This window comes from Colletotrichum gloeosporioides (assembly GCF_011800055.1).
Source record: "Colletotrichum gloeosporioides strain Lc1 chromosome Unknown consensus_32, whole genome shotgun sequence".
Lineage (NCBI taxonomy): Eukaryota > Fungi > Ascomycota > Sordariomycetes > Glomerellales > Glomerellaceae > Colletotrichum > Colletotrichum gloeosporioides.
Genome location: NW_025544677.1, coordinates 332,297 through 357,379, shown reverse-complemented (window position 1 = coordinate 357,379; position 25,083 = coordinate 332,297). Strand labels below are relative to the sequence as shown.

Genomic DNA, 25,083 nt, shown 5'->3' with positions numbered 1-25,083 from the left:
ACGGAGTACTCCAGTTCACTTAAACGCGGACCTTAATTCTTCTCGCTTTACCGACCATTATATTTAGTTGTTCCCAGGTCTTGGCTAATCAATTGCTGACCAGCCACAGCCGGCCGAAACAGGCGTTGCAAAGCCCAGCCGGCGGTGCCGGCACGTTTCGGTCATGTGGACCCACAAGGAGGACCGTCACGCGTATATTATCCCGTCGGCGACAAGAATAGACGGCCATCTAGGTGCAAGACATAGGGTTGCGCAGGGTCAGTGGCGGCCTACTTAGCTGGTCGTTCCCTGAGTTGCAGAAGCAGTTGGGGACCATTGTCTCATGCCTTGGAATCAACAGTGCTGGGCCATATGGTCTGAACGTTAGTAGCGTTTGACAACGATCACATGGATGTTGGGCTTGAATCTGAAAAGATTCCTTCATTTCCTGTAGACTATCTAAGCAACCATCGTGATATTGCGGTTACGAACACGGCTGACCTCGCAATCCCATACCCCAATTTTCGTCTCGACGTTCTCAAGTATCATACATAAGCGACCGTCATAATACAAGTCACTGCATCTGTACACAAAGACGGAACCCAGGCTCCGTCATGACTGAACACAATCCTGCGAGCTGGCACTGTTGGAGGTGCGGTGGCGCTTGGCTTCTCGAGCATGTTCAGCGACTCGTCCTCCCTCGAGCTCGCTAGCTTCGCGCTTGATCGGGACATCTGAGCCTTGCTTGTCGAGCTTGTCAATCTGTTCCAAGGCGGCTTTCCTCGCCGAGTTTATCTCGGCTTCCATCATTGCGAGCGTGAGTTCTTCGACGTCTCGAAGAGTAGCGAATCCGAGATGAGAGTTTGATTGACGGCCGAGCACCTCCACAGTGCGCTTTCTCATGTTGCCCATGACGGTTTTCGACATGGCCTCAATCTCGTCACGGAGGTAAGCATGGAGAGTTGGGCGAGAACTCTTGAAAAGTTTGGCCGACATTCTCTCGATGTTGTTCTTGTGTAGATCGTCATTCACATGAAGGTGCTCTTCCTTCGGCGTGACTGTCGTTTGAAGATTCTCGATGGCTGGAGACTGTGTCTTAATCTTTTTCTCGGCCGCCGGCCGCGACTGACTGTTGTGAGATTGTAGGGTGCATTCCACGTTCTGCGGAGTCAAATCCTTTGCCAGAGGAACGCTGCGGGGACGTCTTCCAAATGAGTCTCCCTTCAGCTCGTCGTATGATTTGGCAGGATCCTGGACAGCAATGGACGGATCAACTGCAGGCGGTGGGTTCATGATAACACGGCCGCCAACACTACCTTTGTTGTCACCGAAGGGAACCCCGCTGCTGACGACAGGCTTAGAAGACGAAGGTACCCCTCGAGACGGAGTGTTGTGTTTTTCGACCGTTGGGTTGCCGGTTTGATGTCCCGGAGAGGCATGACGCTTCGTTTGATTCTCGGTGGAGCCTCCTCCAGCATTCTTGATTCCCGAAACTCCCCCTTCAGAGACAGACGTGTTGAAGGCTGTTGATTTATTCAGGCTTGGGGTTTCGGGCTGCCCGAAGAGCCAACCCCGTCCACCAAAGTCCTTCTCCTCGCCGAATGTGCTTCCTGACGGCTTCTAGCCGGTTGCAGGAGTTGTCGTCGACTTGTTGGTCGAGTTGGTTTGTGCAGCTTGGGAAGCAGCCGGCACCGATCCAAACGTGGGTGTCCATGCGTGAGCCTTCGGGGCTGCCTGGGTAGGCTTTTGAGATCCAGTGGACCCGAAACCAGCGTTCCGGTTCACTGGCACAGCAGGAGAAGGCGTGCCTTCCTCTTTGACGATCGGTCTTGTCGGGGGCTTGAAAGGGGAAGAAGTTGTTGGCTTCGGCAAGCCTGGGGTAGAAGGGGTAGTCTCTGTACGCCGAGAAGGTCTTGGTGACAGGCCGCCACGTCCAGAAGCGATGCCAGCCCGTCCAGCGGTAGCAGGACCTCTTCCACCGCGACCTGATGGGGAACCGCCACGAATGGGCGAAGGGGATGCGCGTCTGGGTGAATCAGTGCTTCGAACAGGCGATGAGGTGCCTCGGACAGATGAGGAAGTCCCACGTCCAGGTGTCCAAGCACCTCGGGAGGGCGAAGACATAGCACGTATCAAGCGATCACGTAATTCGCCGGGTGTCGCTCCATTGGTGGGAACCCCAGTTCCTGTTGTCTTTGAGGAAGGAGCTGTCTTCGAGGCAGGAACTGTCGTGGAGGAAGAAGCTGTCGTGGAGGAAGAAGCTGTCATGGAGGAAGGAGTTGTCTTGGAGGAAGAAGCCGCCGGAGACGAACGAACACCAGTCGAAGCAGGAGTCGCCGCCGCCGAGGAAGAAGGTTTTGCCGGGGAAGGAGCGTTGAGTCTTTTCTGCTCGACTTTGAGAGACGGATCGCAGCATTTGTAGGGATCCCAGCCGTGCTTCCTCAGGTTCAGCTCGATGTACTCGTGAACGTAGCCCTTGTTCAAAAGACGCACGACCTCGCAGTCGGCCACTGAGGGAATGGTTCCCTTAGGAGGCGTCTCGGCGGGTCCCCAAGTTTGCTTGAGGCGACACCAGGCGTCCGAGTCGCTGTTGGCGGGAGGAAGGGAGCAGTTTCCTATCCACTCGAGATTTTCCAACTGGAAAACGACGTAAGCGCGCTCTCCGGGGAAGCGGTTGAAGACTGGGCTGATGTTTTCAAAAGCCCACTGTAGCCAGACGTCACGTCTTTTCTCGACCGGGTAGCCGCGCAGGTACGGCGGGGAGGTTGGCATCTTGAGGGAGAGGGCGATGACGACTACGACGCGGGGAAGGAGGAGCATACGAAGGAGATGGAGGAAATAAAACAACGCGGCCACTCGTCGGGGTAGAAAAGATGGGAAAGGCGAGAGGGAGGAGAAAGGAGGGATGGGTGAGGTACTACACCTTGCGTCGCGTAGGTCGAGGAAAGAAAAAAACAAGGCTCGCCTCGGGAGTTGGAAGGTGTAAGAAATAGAAGGGGCAGCTTCGATTTGGCAGGAGCCTTTGTTGTGCAGGGCAACAGCAGTCATCGATGGTGCTGCCCTGTGAGGCAAGAGAGCACCTGCCAGGAAGATTAGGAGGTCGAGGGGCCTTACTCAATGCACTTTGATGCCCACAAGCTGCCACAATAAGCACCATTCGACTCGACATGCCACAGCAAAGACAACCATGGCAGACCTAGAGCAAGAATCGATGATGTTCCATATGTTACAAAGAGTACATTATCTGTACAAGGGTCTATGCCAGACACATTCCTCTCCGCTGTGTTTCCCTTATTTTTCGTATCTTCATCCCAGGATACCACACCCAACCGCACCCTACGCCTGGCCCAGGATCCATTTCCTCTGGACCGGCTTGGGGAGATGCTCGTGGCCGATGACCGGCAGCGATCTCTTCTCGAGCTCCTTCGTGATGACCTTCCACCGACCAACCGCCGTCTCCTTGTCGATCGGCGTGACGCGGCGCTCGTGCAGCGCAACGTTGGCCAGCGCCGGCAGGCTGCCCTCTTGCTGGACCGCTTCAGCGACTTTGACGTTGACGGGCTTGGGAGGCTTGGCGATATCCTCGAGGAAGTTGCCGACGGTCTTCAGCTGTACCAGCTTGCCGTCGTGGGTGGAGTGGCCCGTCAGTTGGTTGAAGCGCTTGTTGAACTAAAGACGGTCAGGCATTTCTGTGAGGAGCTGTTGAGAACGAGGCAGAACTTACTGCGAAATTGACGACGGCGTCCCGAAGAGAGACCTTCTTCCATTCACTGTCCCAGGACTTTACCAGCTTCTTGGCCTCCTCGGGAGAAATGTTCACCTGCGGCTCGACTACTTGTTGCGGTTCATGCAGCTTCATCGGCACAGACTGTTGGTTTCTCTCTCCTCCGAGGATAACTCCAGTGCCGTCCTCGGATACTTTGATACCAAACGCAAACGCCCGCCTCATGCCCTTGGCCGTCAACGGGTTCCACTTGCCCGCCGCCGACGCCGGGTCCACGCGCGCCACGATGAGCGCCTCGGTGATGGCTACCCTGGCAAGCACCTCGCAGATGTCCTTGTTCTTGATGACCTTTCTCCGCGCCAACTGAGGCAACTGGCTCTCCTTGCCCCAGCGGCCGTTCCTCTCCCACCACCCTTCCATGCCTCCAACCGTCTCCAGGCCGTCGCCATCCATAGCGGGTTCGTAATCCTTCATGTCCTCAAGATCCTTCTCTTTCGGTGCCGTTGTCAGTTGGAAACTCGTCCGGAGCTTGCTGTTTGGGCGCTGCTTCGCAAACTTGCGCGGCCGCGGAGTCCGGATGACTCTGTTCTTGGGCTGGATCTTGGACTGGGCCTCGAACTCGGCCAACTGAGCATTGGCCTCGGCGATGTCGGCCTCGATCTGCTCCTGTTTCGACAACTGGGAGTTCTCGACGGCGTAGGGATCCTCAGGGCCAGGGGCCTTGCCGTCCTTCCACAGGGCCTTGCGAACACGATCGCGGACGGCGTTCTGGAGTGTAGGCGTAGTCGAGAGCGCTCGGCGAGCAGCGACGGGGAGTGTAGCGGGGGCGCATGTACATTGCGGTGCCGATGCAGCGGTCAGCAGAGGCTGACCGAAGCGCGTTGCCCTGCGCATCGTGGCGAGTTGTGCTATGGTGCGGCGTCGAGCAATTGGAGGTCTCCCGAGTGGCAGCACGACGATCGAGATAGAGGGAGCTCGATTGAACTTTTTTGGGTGCTGGGTCGGACTGGCGAATCAGAGTGTCAGAGCTCCAGCCACAGTTTGGTGTGCCACGGGGGGTTGTTGGCGGGCGATATGTGGCTTGTGCGCTAGTCAGCGACAAGCATCAGCCTCAACCCTTGACGGCGACAACCTCAGTCCTCGACTGCTTTGCGACGCAGGCGGCATCTCGACAAGAACCCCGCCAAAATGAACCGACTATCACTCATGCTCCTGCTTCTCTGCGGGCTTGTCGCTCTCGTTAGCGCCAACTGTACGTTCTCCCGCGTTCCGCCTCTGCGCAATGCCTACTAACACTCCCAAAGCAGCACCAACATTCTGCAAATGCACCTGCTTCAAGAACAGCACAATCGTCGCCCTAGGCCCCCAGCACAGCGATGACAATCCGGCCACCAATCCTCCACGAGACCTTCCCCCATCAGATCTCCACCACGAATCCAAGCGCGCCGCCTCCTCATCCTGCTCGCAGTGCACCAAGGCCTTTTGCCTCTCGCGGGGCATCGACTTTTGCCGCGACGCGACGGAGGAGAACGTGCAGACCATGTGCTTTCAACGTGATAGCAACAAGGACAAGGTGATTGTTTGGGGATTCCTCCTCGGCACCACGGGCCTGCTGGGCTGGGCGGCGTTCAAGCGCGCGCAGGAGCTGCGGGAGGGCAAGAGGCAGGCTGAGGCGGCGCAGGCGGGGAGGGGCCGGGGCGACTACAGTCCTTTGCAACCGGCGACGAATTGATTTTACATGGGTTCGGATCTGGCGTTATGGATGGGAACGGGAGCGCGGTCATGGGGTTGGGATATGGTTACGGGCATCAGAGGCATTTCCGGTCACGGTATCGCACATCACGCAAGGTTGAGTAGGTGGAGAAAATGCAAGCCATGTTGAGCAGAGCTATCTATCTTCTCCTATGTCCCGGGCACCACCGGGGGATGCAAGCATCATTTTACCCATGCACCAAAACCCATAAACTCGAAAAGATGACTTTTGAAACTATTCCCTCCTGAAGCCTCGAAATGCAAATGCCATGCACACATTGGTATGTTCTTTTTCTGCCTCCTCCACGATTTTGCCCCGTCTGCCTCAAACTCTTTTTCACGCACTTTACTCCTCCTCGAGGTGGGTGACCTTGTGGCTCTCCTCGTTGCCGTTGGCCGTGCCGGCGTTGACATCGCGGCGGGCGCGGACGGCGGAGGCGAGGTCCTCGAGCACGGTGATGGTGGAGTCCCAGTCGATGCAGGCGTCGGTGATGGAGACGCCCTTCTTGAGCGCGGCGGGGCCCTCGGCGGGGACCTTCTGGTTGCCCTCGTTGATGTTGGACTCGATCATGACGCCGATGATGGACTTTTCGCCTTCCCTGAGCTGCTCGCCGATGACGGCGGCGACCTTGGGCTGGTTGCGGTGGTCCTTGTTGGAGTTGCCTGTCGCAGTAAGTATCCAAAGTGTCTCATCCTGTTCAGAAGGGATGACATACCGTGGGAGCAGTCAATCATGATGGCCTGCTTCTGGCCCTTCTTCGTCAACGTCTCCTTGGCCTTTTGCACGTTCTCCTTGTCAAAGTTGGGGCCGTGGGAGCCGCCGCGCAGGATGACGAAGCCGTGCTCGTTGCCCTTGGTGCGCGTGATGGCGGCCAGACCCTGCTTCGTGACACCCATGAAGTGGTGCTTCGCCGCCGCCGCGCCGATAGCGTCAATGGCGACGCCGAGGTTGCCGTCGGTGCCGTTCTTGAAGCCGACGGGGAAAGACAGGCCGCTGGCGAGCTCGCGGTGCAGCTGGCTCTCTGTGGTGCGGGCGCCGATGGCGCCGACGCTGATGAAGTCGGCGAGGAACTGCGGGGAGATGGTGTCGAGCATCTCGCTGGCGATGGGCATGCCGGCGGAGGTGAGGTCGCGGAAGAGGGTGCGGCTGACGCGCAGGCCCTTGTTGATCTTGAAGGTGGAGTCGATGTCCGGGTCGTTGATGAGGCCCTTCCAGCCGACGGTGGTGCGGGGCTTCTCGAGGTAGGCGCGCATGACGACGCAGAGGTCGCCGGCGAGGCGGGCGGAGACGTCCTTGAGGCGGGCGCAGTACTCGAGGGCGGTGGCGGGGTCGTGGATGGAGCAGGGCCCGATGACGACGAGGAGGCGGTCGTCCTTGCCCATGATGATGTCGGCGGCCTCGTTGCGGCCGCGGACGACGGTCTGCAGGGCCGTGTCGGTCATGGGGATCTCGGAAGAGAGGAGGGCGGGCGGGATGAGGGGGTCCTGGCCCAGGACTGTGGTGGTGATTGTGTGTTAGCCATTGCGGATGTTGATGCGGATGGTGAGGCTTGGAGGTTGGGTTGGCGGAGTTGAGTCCGGTGTGGTGTTTGTGTCGTCGCGAGGACGATTGGGATGTTGACGATGAGAGTGATTGGTGTGGGGCAGAGAGACAGGCAAGGATGAAGGGAGTGACGTTGTAAAGTGGGTTCCATCAGATTTCGAAAGCGACGAGAGAAAAAAAAAGGTGACTCACTTCTCACGTCGTCGGCCGCGAGGGGCTCATGCTGAAGGTCGAGACCAGGCATTTTGATGTGATTTTGGTAGTGAAAAAGGGGTATCTAAAAACTGCAGCAAGTCAATTAGCCGTCAATTCGTTCAATGGCAAGATACTGTTGTCGCAGCCCGCTCGCACGTCGTTTTTCGTCCCATCGCGGGGTATCGTGAGAGTGGCACATCGTCCCGCGCATCCCCGGGCACGCCAGACAGCGGCAACAGACGAGAATCCGGGGTAAAGCAAGCAGAGCCAACAGCTTTCGGCCAAAGGCCAATCGGAAAGGTCAGAATTCAGGTAACGGCTTACATTGGACTTGCGAAAACAATTAACCAGGCCCGTCTACTCGTCTGTTCGTGCGGAATCGGTTCGCCGTGGGTGCGGAAAGGCGTGTGTGGTGGGATCTGCTGCTTGAGCCGTCGGTGACCGAGGAGGGAGGATGAATGTTCGTCCACAGGGGAAGGGGGCTGCCTTTTTGGAGGGGGAGAAGCAGCTGGGAGTGTGACTCAGAGGGTAAGGTAGGCAGAGAAAAGTGGATTGCAGTAATTGGGAGGTTTTTGAGCTGTTGTGTGTGAGGATGTAATTTAAAAGATGCCTCTTTTTTCCCTTCCTTCCGCTCTTTGTGTGATGTATGGAGTTTTGGGGGGGAGCTGCTCAATTTTTTTTTTTCTCTCTCTCAGTCCTCCCGGGGCACGTTCGGAGGCACGCCCGCCGGCAGTTGGCTGCGTGGCCAAGTATCTTCTGGGCAAGACTCCCGCAAAGAGGTACCCCTCCTCCTCCAATGTTTGCTCCAATATGCGGTGTAATGCACACTGTATCTGAAAGGGCGCCTCCGGTGTCTCTGCGGTTCCACGTGCGTCCCGGTCATGTCACTATTGCTGTCGAGATTCAGCCCTTGCGGTGGGCACAATGTCAAATGCCTCTCGTCTGTATGGTGGCATGATTTGGCCCAATTGAGGCAATTGTGCGCGCCCTGGGTCCTCCCGACGTCAGAGATGCGCCGTTGGCGAAGATTTTGGGACATTCCGCCTCCTGCGGTGACGCACAACGGCCGAGGGGGAGAGTCAGGACGCCTGGCCGATGGCGGGGCAGATGGAGGGGCAATGGGCGCATCTCGGCCGCTAGGAGGGCATGAGAAAAGCCTATCTCTGCCTTTGGGTTTTGTACTCAAAAACGTTGCCAATGATTGTGGCCGTTAAGAGTTACTCACGAAGACGGTTCGAGTCCAGCGTTAGGGAATGTCTTGATCACTCAAATCCAGGCTGTGCTGCTGAACAAGACGACTTTCAATGTCTGCAGGAGTCAGTATTTTGCATACAGGGTCTAAGACTGGGCCGTTTGGACGGAAGCGAGACCGCTTGTGAATGAGACGTACCTGATTGGTCAATTGAGGTGTTCTCACCGAGACTCAGCGAAACAGACCGAGATAAACGGGGCCACTCCCGGCGATTCGAGGTGAGCAGTTTTGGTGTCTCCGCTCTGTGCCGCCATCCAGATGTGCGGCAATATTCCGCCCTCGGAAAGATGTGGACTCGCTCTGAGGGATCTCATTCGCGAAATCTGAACAGCACTTTATCCATTCCTTGGTTCGATGTTTGACTAGGACCGATGAATACCTTAATTCAACGAGGGCTCCTTACATGAGCCTATCACAGAGAAGTAGTGACAATATGTGAGAGAGCTGGTGAGATTACATGCTCAAGCAACATCGTCCAAGGTATCTGATAAGAACTCGTTCTGAAGCGCAATTGCCGTTCCGCTCGTATGATCCGCAGTCAACCGTCGTCAAAGATGTTCCGCCCTCTTCCCTTTCCCACCTAGACTGAACCACCACATGACAGCCATTGCCAAAGCCAGATACTCCGTAGCATCAACATTATCCAGCGCAATCAAGTTCGGAAACGAGTCGTCCGTACAAAACCCCCACAAGTTGGGAAACAGCTGATTCCTCGCCCGGAACGCAAGCTCCAGAATCGACGGCCCGAACCCGGCGGCTTCCGCGCCCGTCACCTGCGTCAGAGTCCAGCTCGTCTCCACAACGGGATCCTCCCTCCGCGTCTTGTACCGCTGCAGCTTCCGCCGCTGGTCGTACATCATGAACCGCACGTCGTCCGTGTTCGAATACGCCACGGACGGGCGGACCGGGAAGTAGGCGTGCTTCATGTAGAACCCCCTGCCGTCGTATTTCTTGGGAATGCGGATGTGCCGGTCCGCTTGGATGAGGCACACCACCGCTGCTTTACCGGCGCCGATGAACTGGTTGATCGACAACTTTGTCAGGTCCCTCGTTCCGGCAGGCGCGGTGAACAGGTGCTTCAGACCCGTCACAGGGTCTGCGAGCATGTCGAATAATACATCCCACTGCCGCTGTGAAAAGTTCTCGTACCTATCGTCCGTATCAATGGCGTGTGAAAAATCGAGTATGACGAGCTCCGCGCTCACGGCCGTGAATGCGTTGACCTGGCCCACAATCTCCTCCACTGACACCCCGTTCGCGCCCTGCCACCGCAGCGGCGACTTGGTGTTGCTATAGTGCCCCGTAAAGAACGCCCCGCCAGACACCACCGGCCGCACGTCGAAGAACCGCACACCGCTAGCGAGTTGCGCGCCCACATCCAGCGTCTGCGTCTGCACATTCGCGGGCGTGACGAAGGGGGAGGTCTTGGTCGCCAGGCGGTCCAGACTCATCCCCGCGTCGTGGGACGCGAGGAGGCACGTCGTGCGCAGGGACTGGTGGCCGATGACGGGGAGGGTGTCCCGCATCCAGGTGCGTCCCGGCGGGTTCGAGGAGACGTAGCTGCCCTCTGTGCCGCCGAGGAACAGGAACGCGCTGCCGTTGTGGACGAAGGGCGTGGTGATTCTGGTGCCTTTGGGGTTGCCGAGGGTTGAGATGGAGATGAGGTGGAGGTAGTAGCTGCCCTTGCCGAAGTCGCGGCCGTTGATGCCTATCTCGATGGCGGGATAGGAGGCGGTCCCGACGGAGTACTGCGTGAGGCCCCAGTCGTTTGTTGTGGCTGTTCTGAATTCGGCGTAGACCTTGACCAGTTCCCCTGCTTGCATGTTAGGTGAGGTTCTGAGAATAACGGAGGCTGTGCCTTGCCTGGGTCAATCACTGATGGCAGATGCCAGGCGCTCATATCGCCGGCGCCTGGCGCGGGTTGATAAACGCGCGTCCATGTGTAGGGCGTTGCGTTGACGACGTAGAGGTTGCCGCCCCAACCCATATTGACGGTTTGCGCTGCAGATTAGCAGCTGCAGGATGCTTGAGGTGGATGCCGAAGGCTGTTCAGATGAGCTGAGAGGTTGTCGGCGCTCTTGGAGTGGTGCGGGGTTCAGACTCTGCTTTGATACGGAACTCTATGATCTCATTAAGCTTCCGGGGTGTTGCTTTGGACAGAGAGCTTGCGGGAAAGGTGTTCAATCAATTATGTTTTTCAACATGTTTTAAGCATTGAGTTGTCTACTGAAATTTTCGAAGGTGGAGAGTAGTACCTTATTGAGCATGGGCATGGTGTTTTGTTGTCATTGTGAGGTTCAAGCACGAAACCAAATAAAAGTGGTCAACATGAACCCCAAGGCTCGTCGTATTTTTCTAAGCAGCCTTAATAATAGGAGTTTATGGATCGAGGGAATATCTAGGATTGTGTCTTGTTGCATTGCTATTACTGTTGTCTTCGTTGCTCTGAGGGACACGCAGCCAACGTACTTCAACAGGCTGGGAAACCTGACAAGCCACACAGTTACACATATTCACAGTGATTTATGCTTCACAAAAGACGATATGTAAATAGGCGGCAAGTGGATCATCGAAACGATATAACTGAGCGGCGGTGTTTTGAACATGTGCTCTCTATCCTGAACTGATGGTCACAGAAGCAAAAGTAACCAGAACGACTTTAATGTCGAAGACGGGACAATGCCCTTGGCAGCCCTTGGCATTTATAGCTTGTAACTAGATAGATCAATCGAATGAATAAGAGTTTTTGAGGTGTTGGTGTCATCTACTGAAGGGGTCTTTTTTATTCCTCTTTAACTACCTAAAATAAATGTCAAAGGCAGGTCATAACGTTGAGTCCACCAAGGCAGCACAAATTTTGCGCAAAAGCTCAGCCAGGACGTGACGAAGATGAAATTTCAAATCAGTTATCTGAATGGTACTAGTAGTTTTTCCAATGTCCCCAAGGCGCATAGCACGCCTGCAAGACTCCAATGCTCTTCGTAGCGCAGAAATGCTTCCCTCAAGAACACTCTTAAGAACACTTCACGGCCATCAGCAATTGATTTTAGGGAGCGAGACAGCTCAAAATATTATCCAAGTACAACTGCCAATTAGAAGATGACCACTTAAGGAATAGCGTCGGTAAAGAAAAATGTGGTTGTAATTGACGTTTCTCGGATTTTCCCTGAGCTAGATGGCTGGTTATCTAGTCTAGTGTCCCTTTGTCCGGTCAATTTAGCCTTATGTGTGGCTTGTTGACCTCCCGTACGGATAATGCGCCGATAGCTTGCGAATTACTATGACATGGCATCACAAGAGACCAAGGACGTGGACGCTCTCACCGAGGCCCCACCGAGAAAGAGCCCCATAATCCGCATTCATCGCAGCCTCACCGAGAACACCGAGACATGAATCCCGCCCGGACCAAGTTGAACCCCGACCAACACTCTCCCCCCAAAAAATTCAAGGCCTCCAAGGAGATCAGTGCGGGCACAAAGGTCTACCAAGCGTCAGCAAGTCGGATCATGTCACGACAAGCCAAGCACCCCAGCGGCCCTGAAGCGCTCATCGACACCTCCGGCTGCAGGTCACATCCAAGGAGGAAGGGCGACAAAAAAGTATGTGAAACGGTCTTGGCCCCGACTTTGAATGAACCCGGGGCCACAGGCCACAGATCGACAGACTTCATTCGGTTTCGCGGATCAGCAGTCTTGGCTATGTGTGGCCAGAATTAGTAGCATCTTCTTTTACATCATCAACACTCTTGTTCGTCACGCAGATGCCAGCGTTCGGGGGGATAGGTAGGTTCGGCAGCAGACGAGCAGGCAGAATATTCCCACCCTCAAGGGCCTGGTTTGTCGCAAAGGGTCCGAGAGTCTAGAACTTCCGGGCGTGGAAAAGACCCTTGGATCGTTGTCAAGTCCGTCAACCACCTACCAACTCACCAGCAGGGGGGGGGGAGTTCCGGTGCACCCACCCGCTGTTCTGTCTACAACAACTTTTTACTTTTCCAGTGGTATGTGCTGCAAAGATGCCACCATCTCTTCGGGGTTCGGCAAACGATAACGACCTTTTTCTGCTGTTCTTTTTGATTCTTTCTCTTGGGCGTCTGTTCGCGCATTCCACGGCCCCCCGCCCAAAGTCAAAGCTCAATCTATTGGCTGGTGAGATTGGACCGGTGCCCAGTCTCAACGTTTGCCATTTTCGAGGGTTCGAACCGTGGGCGAGTCGGTCCCGAGGGATGCACCCCGAGGAAACGGAGGGACGGGACGGGAGGCGCGCGCTGGCTGTGGTGGAGGTCTTGCTGGATACTGCGTAGCGTAGTAACGAGGGACGGCATCGCGTCGTAAAACCTCCAATCCCAGGGCTCACAAAAGCGCTGGACGTCGTCTGCAGGAGTCCCAGGTAGCTGGGAAGCGGCAGGCATGGGCTGGCTGGGCCCCGTTTTGGCCGTTTGTGAGACAGCTCCTTGGAGCCGGTAGGTGGTATTAGGAGATGGATGCTACTTGCGGGGGGACGTGGTTGGGGGACGGGGCACTCGCGCTGCGGCTCTTTTTCCCACGTCCTCCCACTTAGCGGGGTGGGAGTGAGCTGGCTTTCGCTGGGTATGCTTATTCCGGTAGAGTGGTTGCTCTGTGCGGAAAGACGAAAGTGAACGGCAAAAAGAGAGTTCTTGGCATCAGAGTCTACGGCAGGCTTGGACCGAGAACACGTCGACTCAAGATGTGCACGGCGGCTTGACTCGCTCGTATCCTGTAAGCTTTTCGCTCTTGGGGGAGTTGGTCTGAGACTGACAGGAACGGGGGAGACGAGAATCGGGGCGGCCGCAGGTTGATGATGATGTGAAGTTGAAGGAGACGGGATGCTGTAACGGGGGGCGCAGCGGGAGGAGAGCGAGCAACAGGTCGGTGTACGGATAAGGCCTTGGTTCTTGTGGATTGCCGCAGGGTGCGATGAGAATAGAGATGATCGTCGAGCTGCAAGTCATGGTGTTGGTGACATACTGCGGTACTCCCCATCCACAAGAGGTGTGTTAGTCGAGGCGATATTGCATATTGGCTGACTGCGGCCGCGAACCCAATCTCGGTGGCAGTTGCCGGCGTCCATCACGAATGACCTCAGCGTTTGCGTGTCCCCCCGTTCCCGTCACAACTCACAGTTCGCCTCTTGTTATGCCTTCACAACCTGCCTACGCACCCCTCTTCAAGCATGGCCGCGGGTAGGCAGATCACGACAGGACGTATCGCAGCCAGAAAGGCTAGATTGGGGTAGGCGAACGCTCAAACTCCCTTTGGGCCCTATCCACTCTTCATCCCACCACCACCCCGGCACCTCATGAAGCAATCCTGAAACCGCCCTCACCACCACCTCACCTTTTCTTTCGTACTTTTTTTTCCTTTTTTTTTTTCTTTTTTTCTTTTTCTCTGCCCAGCTGCTGAATGAATTCCCGCTGTTGCCAACCAACGACAGGGCCCCTCCGCATGTGACGGGCGCTGGGTAGGCGGGACGAACCAGCAAATGGCCAGACAGCGGCAACGTCGTCCGTCCACGGACCCGTCCACCCACCCACACGCTCGCGTACACACACCCATCAGTCGGGGCTAGTCATCCATCACCGGTCACTGTCGCTCGCTGTCGCTGTCGTTGCCGTGGACGAACATTACCCTTGCTCCCGCGGCGACGCACAGATCTCTGGCAGTCGAGAAATCCTTTATTTGGCAGGCCCGGTGGTGGCATCCACTCCGCGACACACGACGACGAGCAGCCCTGGGTGGATAGGGTAGACCTAGTAGTTCAACGTCTCTCTCTGCCCGGTTCAGATCCCCTTCTGGTCCTCGCTGTTGGGTCAGCGCGAAGAGCGCGAGCAAGTTACAGCTTCGAGTGATGTGACAAGCATTGGACAGCAGAGGAATAGCTCCCAGCGGCAGTCGAGGCAGAGCAGAGTCAAAAGAAAAAGAGAGAGAGAGAGTTTGGTGTTGGGGAATGAAGATCTGAGGAAGACGAGGACAACGATAGCTACAACGACGACGCTGGTGCAGTGTGTCAAGGCGACATGACATGCCCCCGTCCCCCTCGGATCTTAGCTGGGTCGGAATAAGAGCCCTTTGGTCGCCCTCTTTCGTTTCTAACGCCACCTTGCCCTATATCTCACAACGCTCCTCGTCTTCCTTTTGCTGGGTGTGTTCCTTTTTATTTCTCCGATCAACGACCTATTCCCCGCGTCCTTGCCGTTCCGTCCCCCCTCCCTTGCCTGGTGCTGGTGTCGCGGTGCTTGTTGCAGAACTTGTCAACCATCTGTCAACGACTTTCTTCCTTTTCTCTTGTGACGTTATTCTTCAGCGGACGTCCGTTCATCAGTCCTTTTTGACGTCTCGAAGCCACGCTCCTTTTTTTCTTCCGGAAGTCGCGTCAAGCATCGTCTTGCTCGACAATTACAATCCTTGTAATACGGCGGTCGAGTACTTAGCGGCCAACCAAGAAACGCACCCGCTGGCCGACGTATTATTCCCATTCCAACCTCCCAGTTTGGGACACAAAAAAGAGAGACACCAACCTCCTCGCCACGACTCGCCACGAAACACGCGACGGGAGCAAGCACACGACTCACTGGTCGGGTTCGAGAAGGACCATCAACAACAGAAACACCACGTTCACATTCCTTGGAAGCCGACCCTGAACATTCCTTTGCTTCACCGGTACCTTATCTCAGCAGAAGGCGGCTTCGCATTCCGTCATCCGGGACCCCTCCCTCCCCTCCCTCTTGGTTTGGATTCCAGCAGCGTGGAACTAGCGCGTCGTTAGCCTCCCTCCCGTCTGCCCGGCTCTCGACTCCCAGACTGTGTGAGAGACTGCCCAGACTGCCATCATTGACATTGCCATTCCCAGTGGCCCACGCAGCGAGGCCCCAAAGCCGTTAGCCCGGGAAGGACCTGGACGGCGTGCGTGTTGGCTGCTTGAGCGTTGGGGTCTATTGGCTTTCCGTCGCCGGTTTGTGCACCTCGTCCGCACGGGGCACGTAGCGCATCGGTTCCCTGCCTTACCACTGACGGGGGGCTTCTTTTAGTGGCCTGGATCCCCTCTCCCCTCTTCCCTCTCCCCCTTTTGTGGCGCACCTTAGCATTCTTGCTGCTCCAATCTTTTTTTTTTTCCTTCTCGCCTGCGCCTGCCTCTGTCTGTGGAGGTTGCTGTCATCGCTGCTGTGGTGCTTCCTGCCTGTCTGCTTAAGCATCGGCAGCTGCTGCTTCCATTCTTCTTTCGGCGGCTTCCCACCTGCTTCCACTTTATCTGCAACACCCTTCCTTCCGAGAATCTGGTTTGCCTTTTTTGTTAGCCTCCTTCCTTCCAAGAGATTCCAATCCGCCGATTCCAGTCTCGGAAAGAAAGAACAGAAACAAGAAGGAAGCTGTCCATAAAGGTGCTTACCCCAAGAGCATCATCTGTCTGCCTGCCTGCCTGGCCAAGAAACCCCAACCCGCAGCAGCTGCGCAAATCGGATCCAGCCTTGCCTCTTTGGGTGCGACTTACTTATACGACTTACACCGCGCAAAACTCGAATCCCTCGACACTCGATACATACCTATCTCACTTGACGGGTGAACGCACAACTCGCCTTCCTTCCCGATACCGACATCATTACAAGATCCCTCGACTCAGCCTCCCTCGCCTGCCCCGCGCAACTGCCAACGCCCCAATATAGCCGGCAAAGATCGACCCTCTCGCGAACCCCGTGGAACCTGCTTTCCCGCATATTCCAGGTTCCCTGCAGCTGGAGCCTTGGAGAGATTGATTGTGTGCGCGTGCCCGCACTGCAACTGCAACTGCAACCTCCTCCACCTCCACTGGACCCGACGTTGCCTGCAGCCTGTCTGCGCCTGCCACCACGACCCAGCCCAGCCCATCCAGCCCAGCCAGCCCGCTCCGAGGGACAGTCCCAACCCCCGCCAATCCCGGCACCTTCAGTCCGGGGGAACTTGGCAGCAGCCACTGCCCTGCGCATCAGACTCGGGCATCTATTCGACTCGACTCGGCAGGACGACGTCGCTTTCTTCCCGCTACATCCATCCCACGACGACATTGACGACATTTGCCAGACTTGACGAATCCCCACGAGACGCAGACATAGAACCGACATCGCTAACACTGCTTGCTGCATCTTCACCCGCTACCCGCCAATTAGTCGGCTGCATTTCTTCTACAATCACCACCAATACACCTTCAAGACAGTCTCATGATGTTCGGCGTTCAGCAGCATTTCCCGGACCCTACTCGGAAGAGGGGTCGGGATGAGGAGGACGACATGATGAACGGCACATTGAGCTTTGGCGAGCACAGAAATGTACGTTCAACTCCTACTCTACACCACCAAGCCGGACAATTGCTGACTCTCACCTTCCCAGAAACGCCTGCAATGCTTGCCCCTCCGAACTTCGCCAAACTCGAAGCGCTGGTCGGCGCCCGTTATTCCTCTCAATGCCGCGCCCTGCACACTCACGCCCGGTGACTCCGACTCGGAGGAGCAGCCCAAGTCGCACTTTTCGCCCTGGTCCTCATCACCCGCAACCATGTCCTGCCAGCCGTCGCCTTTCGCACAGCAGTCTGACCGTGATATGGACATGATGGACACGATGTCGCCACCACCGGTTCCGCAGCAACATATCCACCCGGATCCGACGTCTTCCATCAGTGGCCGCATGCCGACCCCCATCCAGCCCAGCTTCGGAGCCCAGGTGCGCGGCGGCGGCTGGGGCGGACCGGGACCCGCAGTGAGCCACCTGAACGGTGTCGTAAACATGGGCCACATGCATGCTGGCTTCAGCAGCGACGAGTCCCGCTGCATCCCCCGCTCTATGGACGGCGGGGACGACTGGCATGCCGTGCAGAATCGCCGCTTGCCTTCTCCCATAAGCGAGGGCGAAGACTCAACCAGCCTTGCCGGTAGCGGAAGTCTCAGTCCCCCAGGAATGGTCCTCGACAACGGCTTCCAGTCCACTCTCGCCATGCGCATGGAGCAGTCGTCGCTGGATGGAAGTCATGATATGGACATGATGGACGATCACTCGGGTCACATGGGTGAAGACTCCGTCACCACGACCATTGACAGCCAGCCGACAGAGACGACCTCGGCCCCTGCGACGCCATCTCCTGGGCGCAAGGGTCACATCCGGTCCAGGCATACGGTGAACAACTGGACCTGGCAGCCTGGCATGAAGAAGAGTTTTAGCATTGGCTACCGAGCCGACTGCGAAAAGTGTCGCCTCAAAGTACCAGGCCACTTCAACCACATTGTCGTCTCATAGAATGGGGAGGAGTTCTTGCTCGAGAATCTGCCCAAGGGCAAGAATAAATTTGCCAACGCAGAGAGCTATCTCTTACAGAAGCGGAAAGAATATTTGGAAGTGGACGAGCAATGCTCGCCTCTGCCGCGATATCTACTGGTGTAAAAGCGTGGTCGGCAAAGCATACTGCGGTGCAACAAGTGCTTCTGGTTTCACGGAGTTTATGATTTCGGGGTGCACGGGTTTGACGACGGCAACGGCTGTCTTGAGAGTAATACCACATTCAGCGCATATACATATCCACTCGCTCGGGTCCGGGGACAGGCGGACTCTTTTCTTTTTCGGTCTATAGGTTTTTGGGCATGCATCCTGGGAGGAGAGTCGACTGCCCGGCGAGGCGGACTCGGATGGTCAAGCATTCGGAGCGATCGAGGTAGTGTACATAATACCAGTCCAGCGGACGTAATTGACAGCGAAAGCTGAGCATTGTTCACGACGCACTGTCTTCCCGAGCGAGTCTGTGTGGTAATGTTGGCGTGATTGCAGCTCCGTGATTGTGGCTTGAAGGAGATGGCCAATATTTGGCACGGACATTGCACGTGGCTTGCTCCCCTCCTGTAGCGTAGCACAAAATTGAGCAATGCCAAGATGAGGGTGATATTTCCTTCCCGCATGCAAAGGTTCAACCGGACGCCGTCTAATGCACATCCAGTCAAGTCTACACTATGATACAGTGGCACTCTTGCTCCTCGTCGTCGTTCTCGTCCTCCTACAATGCCTTCCCCGGCGTCGAGGGAGGCAGAAAGGACACCATCACCGGCTTCCACACACGGCTCTTCACCCACTCGATCCTTGGTCCCACCATTATCATACCCTCTCTCTCTCTTCCTTCCTTCCGCCTGTTTTCCAGCTTTTGTGTCGTCGTGTGTGTGTGTGTCTGTTTGTAGCGTGTCTATGCATATCGTTACAATACCGCATGCTCCGTTTTTGGGTTGTTGTGTATATCAAATTATAACAATGTTGCCACCCGCCCGCGCGCCGAGAGTTTTTGAGAGTAAGAGCAGGTGATGTGTGTTTGTAAGATGCTCTTACCACCACCCCTTCTTCTTCTCCTCAGCCGGCTGCAGCCCGATCTGGTCCAACGCGCCCCCGCGGCGCTGGTTCTCCCTCTCTTGCTCGAAGGCGGCCTTGGCCTTGTCCTGGATCGCTTCTGTGGTGGGCTTGGCGGACGACGCAAAGGGCCACCAGCCGCTGCTCTTCTTGTGCGTTTCCGCTGCGACGGCTTCCGCGGGTGCTGAAAAGTTGGTGGCCTCTGGTGATGCGGTCTCGGCACGCCCGGTGCCGAAGATCTTCTCGGCCTGGGTGGTGACGGTGGGGGCGGAGAGCAGGGGCGGCAGGCGGGTGCCGGACTCGCGGGCGGCGGCGTTGGCCTCCTCGACGAGGGAGACCTGGGCGTCGGTGGCGGTGCCGTTGATGAAGGCGAGGCGGGCGGCGGCGAGGGAGTCCTCCTCCATCTTGCGCTGGGCCTCGATGAAGTCGGCGCGGCGCTGTTTGTTGTAGGTTACCATGTCGTAGACGGAGTAGATTGAGACGAGGCCGGCGATTGCTGCGAGTTGGTAGTGTTAGTATCATTTCTTTCTAAGTGGCTGCCTGTATGGGTTGAGCCGGGAGGGTGGCGATCTCGGGGCTCAATTGGCCTCGCATGATCCCCCGGAAGACGTGCTCTCTAAACATACCTGTGAACCCGACCAGCCCGATGACGGTCGCCTTGTGCGCAACGTCGAAGAACCGTCTGCTCCCGCCGAGGACGCGGTCGACGCTGCTGGTCTGCGCCTTGCGCGCCGCCTCGTGGGCCGCGCGGAGGCGGCGGACGCGCTCTTCGGGGGTCTCGCCGGGTAGCCTGTTGCCGCCGGAGGGTTTCGGTGTGGAAGGAGACTTTGTCGCTGGTGTCTTTGCTTGTGGTGAGGGCTGCTGCTGCTTTGGTTTCGGCGTGGGAGCGGCGGCGGCGGCTTTGGAGGCGGCGTGCGGGGTGGTTGAGGTGAAGCGCGTTGCGTCGGAGGCGCTTCGGGGGGATACTCTCGAAGCCATGGTTGTGGGCGGCCTGGGGTTTGCTCGTGACGATTCGGGGGGGTATCGTTGGGAGGTGAGTGGTTTTGGCGGTTCACTCTATGGTCGAGGTTGAGAGGCGACTCGGAGTCGGGAGAACGGGTCGGCGAGCGTCATGAGATTTTTTGGAGCTCTGGGTATGGGGCGGCACTTTTTGGTGTTGGGCTTTTTTGCGGGGTTGTGATTGGTGCGGGATGTTCCGGGGTCGTCGTCGTACGAGGGAGCTTTGGTGCGGCTGGCAGCTGGGTGTGAGGAACGTGGTGATGAGATGGACGATAATTGAAGGGAGGACTGGTGATGGTATCTTTGGTGGTTGGGCATATCATGGCATAGGGGACACGCATGGGAGGAGAACTGGACGCAGGTTACAATCCATTTCAGAGGATACGGACGATGCAATTGATGGATGGGAGCACTACAGCTAAGCGCAATCCCAAGCTGAAGAACTTCGACGTCTACGGCAGGAAGTCATGGTATGGGCGAACATTGCACTGGGTGAAGCCATCGTCAATGGTCAATGGCGCGGCAGGAAGACGTACATGTTTATCACGAATGTTGACGGGCAATTACAGTATCAATTGAGCGAAGCTACGAATGGGTATTACTACAAATCCGTCATCGACGTAGCCTCTACTCCAAAAGCCCGAGGTTCAGTACGATCAAATTTGTGAACCACGGAAGAACCTCAGCTGACGCCGAGTCCGCTCACACTCCAAGACTCACAGTCTTCTTCATGACCCTGCGCGAGGCAGAGCACACAATGAAAACAAAAGGCATACATCAAAAATTGCGCCCACGATGGCCCCGAAGGGCAATCGAGAGAGGTCGACGCCGCGATGTGCAATGCAGGCCTCCCTCTCTGCCGTCAGGATTTCTTGATCCCCCGACGGCCAGACAAGGTAAGTATGCCTTTCAAAAGGAGAAAAGGAGGAAGATGGGCGAGGTGGACGGAATTAAATAGACGTCTGCAGCCGAGCCCACAATCAGTAAAGATACGTACCTCAACGCAAAAATTCACCGCGGCCACCTTTTGCGCGGATCAAGGTTCCGCCGTCGCCTGTCCCGCCTGCCCTGCCACGGCAAGCTGCCCACAGCCAATCGCCTCGCGCCTGCCGTCCCGCACCGCCAAACCCCCCCAAGTACGTACCGCACGCCCGGGCTTTTCGTAGGGTTTTCATGCCCTCCAGAGATTTTGACTCGTCGTACCTCCAGGAAATTTGTCCACGCCTCGCAGCAGCATCTCGACGACCCGGCCTAGGACTACTAACCCTTTGATCGCGACACAGGCACAATGGTACGTTTGCCCTCGTCTACGGAATCGCCATCGAAGGCATTCGCGTCCCTGTCGCCGCCGCCGATTTACTGACTTTGGCTCTCTCCAGGCGATCGCACACAACCAGCAGATCCCCCACAACCGTGAGACTCCCCCACGATCCAACGACGAAGCGAAGAACGCACATCGAGAAGAGCACGACAACTGACAGAGACACCACAGACTTCCGCAAGGATTGGCAGCGCCGGGTTAGGACGCACTTCGACCAGGTATGATTTGGCCCCGTCGCAAAATTGGCGACGATTCGAGATGGGAAAAACATCAACCGGGAACCCGAAATTTTCTAACAACACCACAATAGGCCGGCAAGAAGCACAGCCGCCGTGTCGCGCGTCAGGCCAAGGCCGCCAAGGTCGCTCCCCGCCCCGTCGACCTCCTCCGCCCGGTTGTGCGATGCCCTACCGTCAAGTACAACCGCAAGGTCCGTGAGGGCCGCGGTTTCACCCTGGCTGAGCTCAAGGTAAATTTGCTCTGGGAAGATTTGGAAGGCACGAGCAAGCAAACTGACTGTCCACCAAGGCCGCCGGTATCCCCCGCCTCTACGCTCCTACCATCGGTATCGCCGTCGACGGCCGCCGCCAGAACCTGAGCGAGGAGTCCCTCGCCGCCAACGTCGCCCGCCTCAAGGCCTACAAGGAGCGCCTCGTCGTCTTCCCCCGCCGCTCCAACAAGCCCAAGCAGGGCGACTCCAAGGTCGACCTCGCCAGCACCGAGACCGTCCGCAACCTCTCCGCCGCCCTCCCCGTCGAGAACACCGTCAGCGGCTTCTCCGAGATCTCCAAGTCCGACGTCCCCGCTGCCGTCGAGGGTGGTGCCTACCGCAAGCTCCGCCTCGCCAGAGCCGAGGCCCGCAACCTGGGCAAGAAGGAGAAGCGTGCCCGCGACGCCGCCGAGGCCGAGGCTGCCAAGAAATAAGCAACTTGATTCCGTCAACGGGAAAAATTTGTTTACTTTCTTATGCATGTTCCTCTGGCTTTCTTGGTGTCGTCCGTCTCTTGTGGTGTCGGGGGGTTATGTTTGCTGCTGCGGCACAATGGAATCAGGTTTTCACTCGGCTGCTGCTTTCGACACGTTAAACAATCACAACTTTCTGGGCTTGAGGGAATTTAAAAAAAGTCTAGAAGCGCTGGGCCTGGCGTGGGTTCGGTGGAAATGAGAGAAGAGAGATAACTCAGGACAAGGTCATAAAGAAACTATTGCATTGATCACGCCCAGACTTGTGTGTTGCTGTCGTGTCGTCCTTGACGACGGAAGGAGACAGGACGCGCATATGATGAAATGTGTGACGTGTATCATGGGTCTATGTGTGACAGGAGTAGACTATGGATTGATTCTTCTGCCTTTTCGTCCCCTTTCTGTGATTTATTCTGGTTCCAGTGCTCGCAAGTTTGTCTCTTGTCAAGTAAATTTGTCTGGTGTTTCGTTTCCTTGCTATGTGCTATCTCATGTCTCCTTCCCCTTCTCATCAGCCAGCATCTCCCCGCCCTCCCTCAACATCTCCTCAAACGCAGCCCTCCTCACCGCAGGCAGCTCCTCCTCATGCCTCCTCACAAGCTCGCTCACCATAACAAGCCCATTCTCCCGATCAACCTTCTTCATCCCCGCCGCCTGGCTCGGGTCCGCCGCCTGCGGCTCCAGTCCCAACCCATCAACCAACGCCATACTATTCCCCTCCCCTCCAACAACCGTAGCCTCCGAGCTCGAACCCGCTTGCAACGCCGCCGGCCTCCCCTCCACATCCTCCCCAGAGAACGTCCGCCCCGTAATCGCCTCCGTCAGCGCCTCGAACGCGCCGGGCACCTGCAGCGCACGAATGACGACCCCAGCGCCGTCCTTCGCACGACACATGAGCGCGAACACGAACCACGCCTCGCTGCGCAGCACGGGGAACTTGGCCTGCGTGACGAGGAACGCGAGGGCCTTGTTGAGCGGCGCGTGCTGGCGGTAGAAGCGCTCCCTCCTGCGCGCGCCGCCGTCGGCCTCGGCCTCGGCGGCCGCGGTGGGCGCGAGCGGCTTCTCCGGCCGGAAGACGTAGCCGTCCTGCGTCGGGTCCCAGTCGGGCAGCAGGGGCGGGATGGGGGTGGTGTGCAGGACGCGGCAGACGGCGGCGGCGGCGCGGGCGGCCTCGGTCTTTGTGTGCTCTGCGTCGGTGCGGGCGAAGAGGTCGAGGAGGCGGTGGAGGTGGGTGGTGTCGTGGGAGGGGGAGAGGGGGTCCGGGTTGAGCGGGGCGCAGAGGCGGCGGACGTTGGGGGGCGTGTTGACGAGGAGGAGGCGGGTGAGGGAGACGGCGGAGAACTGGACTTGCGGGTTGACGTCGAGGGACCAGATGCGGGGGAGGATGTCGGCGTCGAGGAGGCCGGCGTCGCCGAGGGCGGGCTTGTTTTGGGGCGGGATGGCGAGGTTTTTGAGGAAGGAGAGGGCGGCGTGGAGGAGGGTTGAGTCGGTGGAGATGCGGAGGAGGGGCACGAGGGGGAGGTGGACGGAGTGGGATTTGACGAGGGCGTAGGAGGCCTCGTCGGATTTGGTGACGTTGCCGAGGCAGAGGCAGGCGGCGGACTGGAGGTGGACGTTGGGGAGGGCGAGCCAGGATTGCAGGGTCTGGATGACGGGGGAGCCGATGGGATTGTGGGCGGTGAAGGCGTCGTCGTAGGAGATGTCGGAGAGGAGCTGGACGAAGGACTGCGGGAGGGCCTTGAGTTGGATCGCGGCATCTTCGTCCTCGACGCGGATAGCCTCGAGCTGGGTTTGGAGGTGGTAGAAAGTGGCGAGGAGGATGGGGACGGAGCCGGTTTCGATGAAGGCCTTTTGGACGGGGGCGTGGGTGAGGTAGGCGAGGGCGACGGCCGTGAGGGTGACGAAGTCTTCGGGCTCTGTTGTCGGGGTGAGGGCGAGCGTGAGTAGGAGAGAGGGCGTTTGAGGGGGTGCGAGGGTCGCTTCGGACTCGTGGGTTGCGAGGAGAGCGACGAGTTTGGCGATGAGGGATAGAAGGCTCTGCGCTTGGGAGAGCCGGGGCGATGTGAGGAGGTTGACGATCGAGAGGGTCAGGTTGGCGGCCGAGGCTGCTTGTTGGGCTGGCTCGTAGTCCACGAGGATGTTGTAGAGGACTGAGATAGTAAACGGGAGGACGTCGTCGTCGTTGAGCAGAGCGATGATGGCTGGAAGGGCGCCTGAGGAGATGACGCGGGCGCGGTTCTCATCTGGGTGGCGTTAGCTTGTGACCGTGATCAGAGTAGACCAAAGTGAGTGAGCTACCTGTGTCGGCACATGAGTTGCCGATGATGCGGAGAGTGTGCTTTTTCAACGCCGGGCGCAGGTTCGATGTGGTGACGATCTTGAGGAACAAGTCCACGATACCGGAGTCGCCATAGGGCAGTCTCCATGAGGCTGTCGACATGTCAGCTTCTCATCCATCTTTGGATTTGTAAGGCTCAAATCACCATCTCGGCTCCCATCACCCAGCTTCTCTGCCACCACATCAATCTCTTGACTGCCCGCATGCCACATGTGCTGCGCGGTCGAGAACACATCGCCGAGCAGAGCGGTCCTGTGAGCGCGGCCCTGGTCCTCGGCGCCGGGGTTGGCCCATGACGAGGCGTCGGCCAGGATGTGTTCGATGGCGTCTACCCCAATGACGCTGGCTGAGGACTGCATCATTGGAGGCGTGGTGAACCGGTGTCTCTGTCTTGTGCTCCTGTCTCAAACTAGTCCAATGACTTTTTTCTCCGGTTGATTTCTCGGGATTGAACGTATGGTTCTTCAGTCTTGAAGATGAGAAGAGAGGTGCCCCTCACGGGAAACTTGAAGCGATTCGTGTTCGTGATTGGATACTGCCTGCTTCCTGGCTTGCGTGGTGGTGCTGCGGACTGGACTTGGGATGACCTGCCCGAGTTCCTGCTTTGGTGGTGGGTGACGCCTGAGGAGTTGGCAGCGGGCAATGTGATT

The 25,083-nt window shown here is 57.4% G+C and overlaps 8 protein-coding genes and 1 pseudogene across 9 annotated transcripts; 3 read left to right on the top strand and 6 right to left on the bottom strand.

Annotated features, from left to right (window-relative positions):
• Window positions 1-591: 591 nt before the first annotated feature.
• Window positions 592-2,751, bottom strand: GCG54_00007145 (uncharacterized protein; the record flags this gene model as incomplete). The annotated part of the gene is made up of 3 exons (XM_045407132.1): window positions 592-1,596; window positions 1,628-2,005; window positions 2,029-2,751. 3 exons carry the CDS (start codon window positions 2,749-2,751, stop codon window positions 592-594), a joined length of 2,106 nt encoding a protein of 701 aa, XP_045266053.1.
• Window positions 2,752-3,089: 338 nt separating this feature from the next.
• GCG54_00007144 lies at window positions 3,090-4,597 on the bottom strand (annotated as a pseudogene). The gene is made up of 2 exons: window positions 3,704-4,597; window positions 3,090-3,648 (listed from the first exon to the last, which is right to left on the bottom strand). Coding segments are annotated over exons 1-2 (1,453 nt in total).
• A 294-nt stretch (window positions 4,598-4,891) lies between these two features.
• Window positions 4,892-5,435, top strand: GCG54_00007143 (uncharacterized protein; the record flags this gene model as incomplete). The annotated part of the gene is made up of 2 exons (XM_045407131.1): window positions 4,892-4,955; window positions 5,008-5,435. 2 exons carry the CDS (start codon window positions 4,892-4,894, stop codon window positions 5,433-5,435), a joined length of 492 nt encoding a protein of 163 aa, XP_045266052.1.
• A 366-nt stretch (window positions 5,436-5,801) lies between these two features.
• GCG54_00007142 (Phospho-2-dehydro-3-deoxyheptonate aldolase tyrosine-inhibited) lies at window positions 5,802-7,242 on the bottom strand (the record flags this gene model as incomplete). Its single annotated transcript, XM_045407130.1, has 3 exons — window positions 5,802-6,118; window positions 6,172-6,951; window positions 7,191-7,242. 3 exons carry the CDS (start codon window positions 7,240-7,242, stop codon window positions 5,802-5,804), a joined length of 1,149 nt encoding a protein of 382 aa, XP_045266051.1.
• Window positions 7,243-8,993: 1,751 nt separating this feature from the next.
• On the bottom strand, window positions 8,994-10,432 carry GCG54_00007141 (uncharacterized protein; the record flags this gene model as incomplete). The annotated part of the gene is made up of 2 exons (XM_045407129.1): window positions 8,994-10,244; window positions 10,322-10,432. 2 exons carry the CDS (start codon window positions 10,430-10,432, stop codon window positions 8,994-8,996), a joined length of 1,362 nt encoding a protein of 453 aa, XP_045266050.1.
• A 6,225-nt stretch (window positions 10,433-16,657) lies between these two features.
• Window positions 16,658-17,723, top strand: GCG54_00007140 (uncharacterized protein; the record flags this gene model as incomplete). Its single annotated transcript, XM_045407128.1, has 2 exons — window positions 16,658-16,762; window positions 16,824-17,723. 2 exons carry the CDS (start codon window positions 16,658-16,660, stop codon window positions 17,721-17,723), a joined length of 1,005 nt encoding a protein of 334 aa, XP_045266049.1.
• Window positions 17,724-18,790: 1,067 nt separating this feature from the next.
• On the bottom strand, window positions 18,791-19,790 carry GCG54_00007139 (uncharacterized protein; the record flags this gene model as incomplete). Its single annotated transcript, XM_045407127.1, has 2 exons — window positions 18,791-19,308; window positions 19,439-19,790. 2 exons carry the CDS (start codon window positions 19,788-19,790, stop codon window positions 18,791-18,793), a joined length of 870 nt encoding a protein of 289 aa, XP_045266048.1.
• A 411-nt stretch (window positions 19,791-20,201) lies between these two features.
• Window positions 20,202-22,056, top strand: GCG54_00007138 (60S ribosomal protein L13; the record flags this gene model as incomplete). Its single annotated transcript, XM_045407126.1, has 4 exons — window positions 20,202-20,281; window positions 21,095-21,350; window positions 21,443-21,601; window positions 21,661-22,056. 4 exons carry the CDS (start codon window positions 20,202-20,204, stop codon window positions 22,054-22,056), a joined length of 891 nt encoding a protein of 296 aa, XP_045266047.1.
• Window positions 22,057-22,584: 528 nt separating this feature from the next.
• GCG54_00007137 (Rap1 GTPase-GDP dissociation stimulator 1-B) lies at window positions 22,585-24,792 on the bottom strand (the record flags this gene model as incomplete). Its single annotated transcript, XM_045407125.1, has 3 exons — window positions 22,585-24,338; window positions 24,394-24,525; window positions 24,579-24,792. The coding sequence occupies 3 exons, from the start codon at window positions 24,790-24,792 to the stop codon at window positions 22,585-22,587; spliced, it is 2,100 nt and encodes a 699-aa protein (XP_045266046.1).
• Window positions 24,793-25,083: the final 291 nt, after the last annotated feature.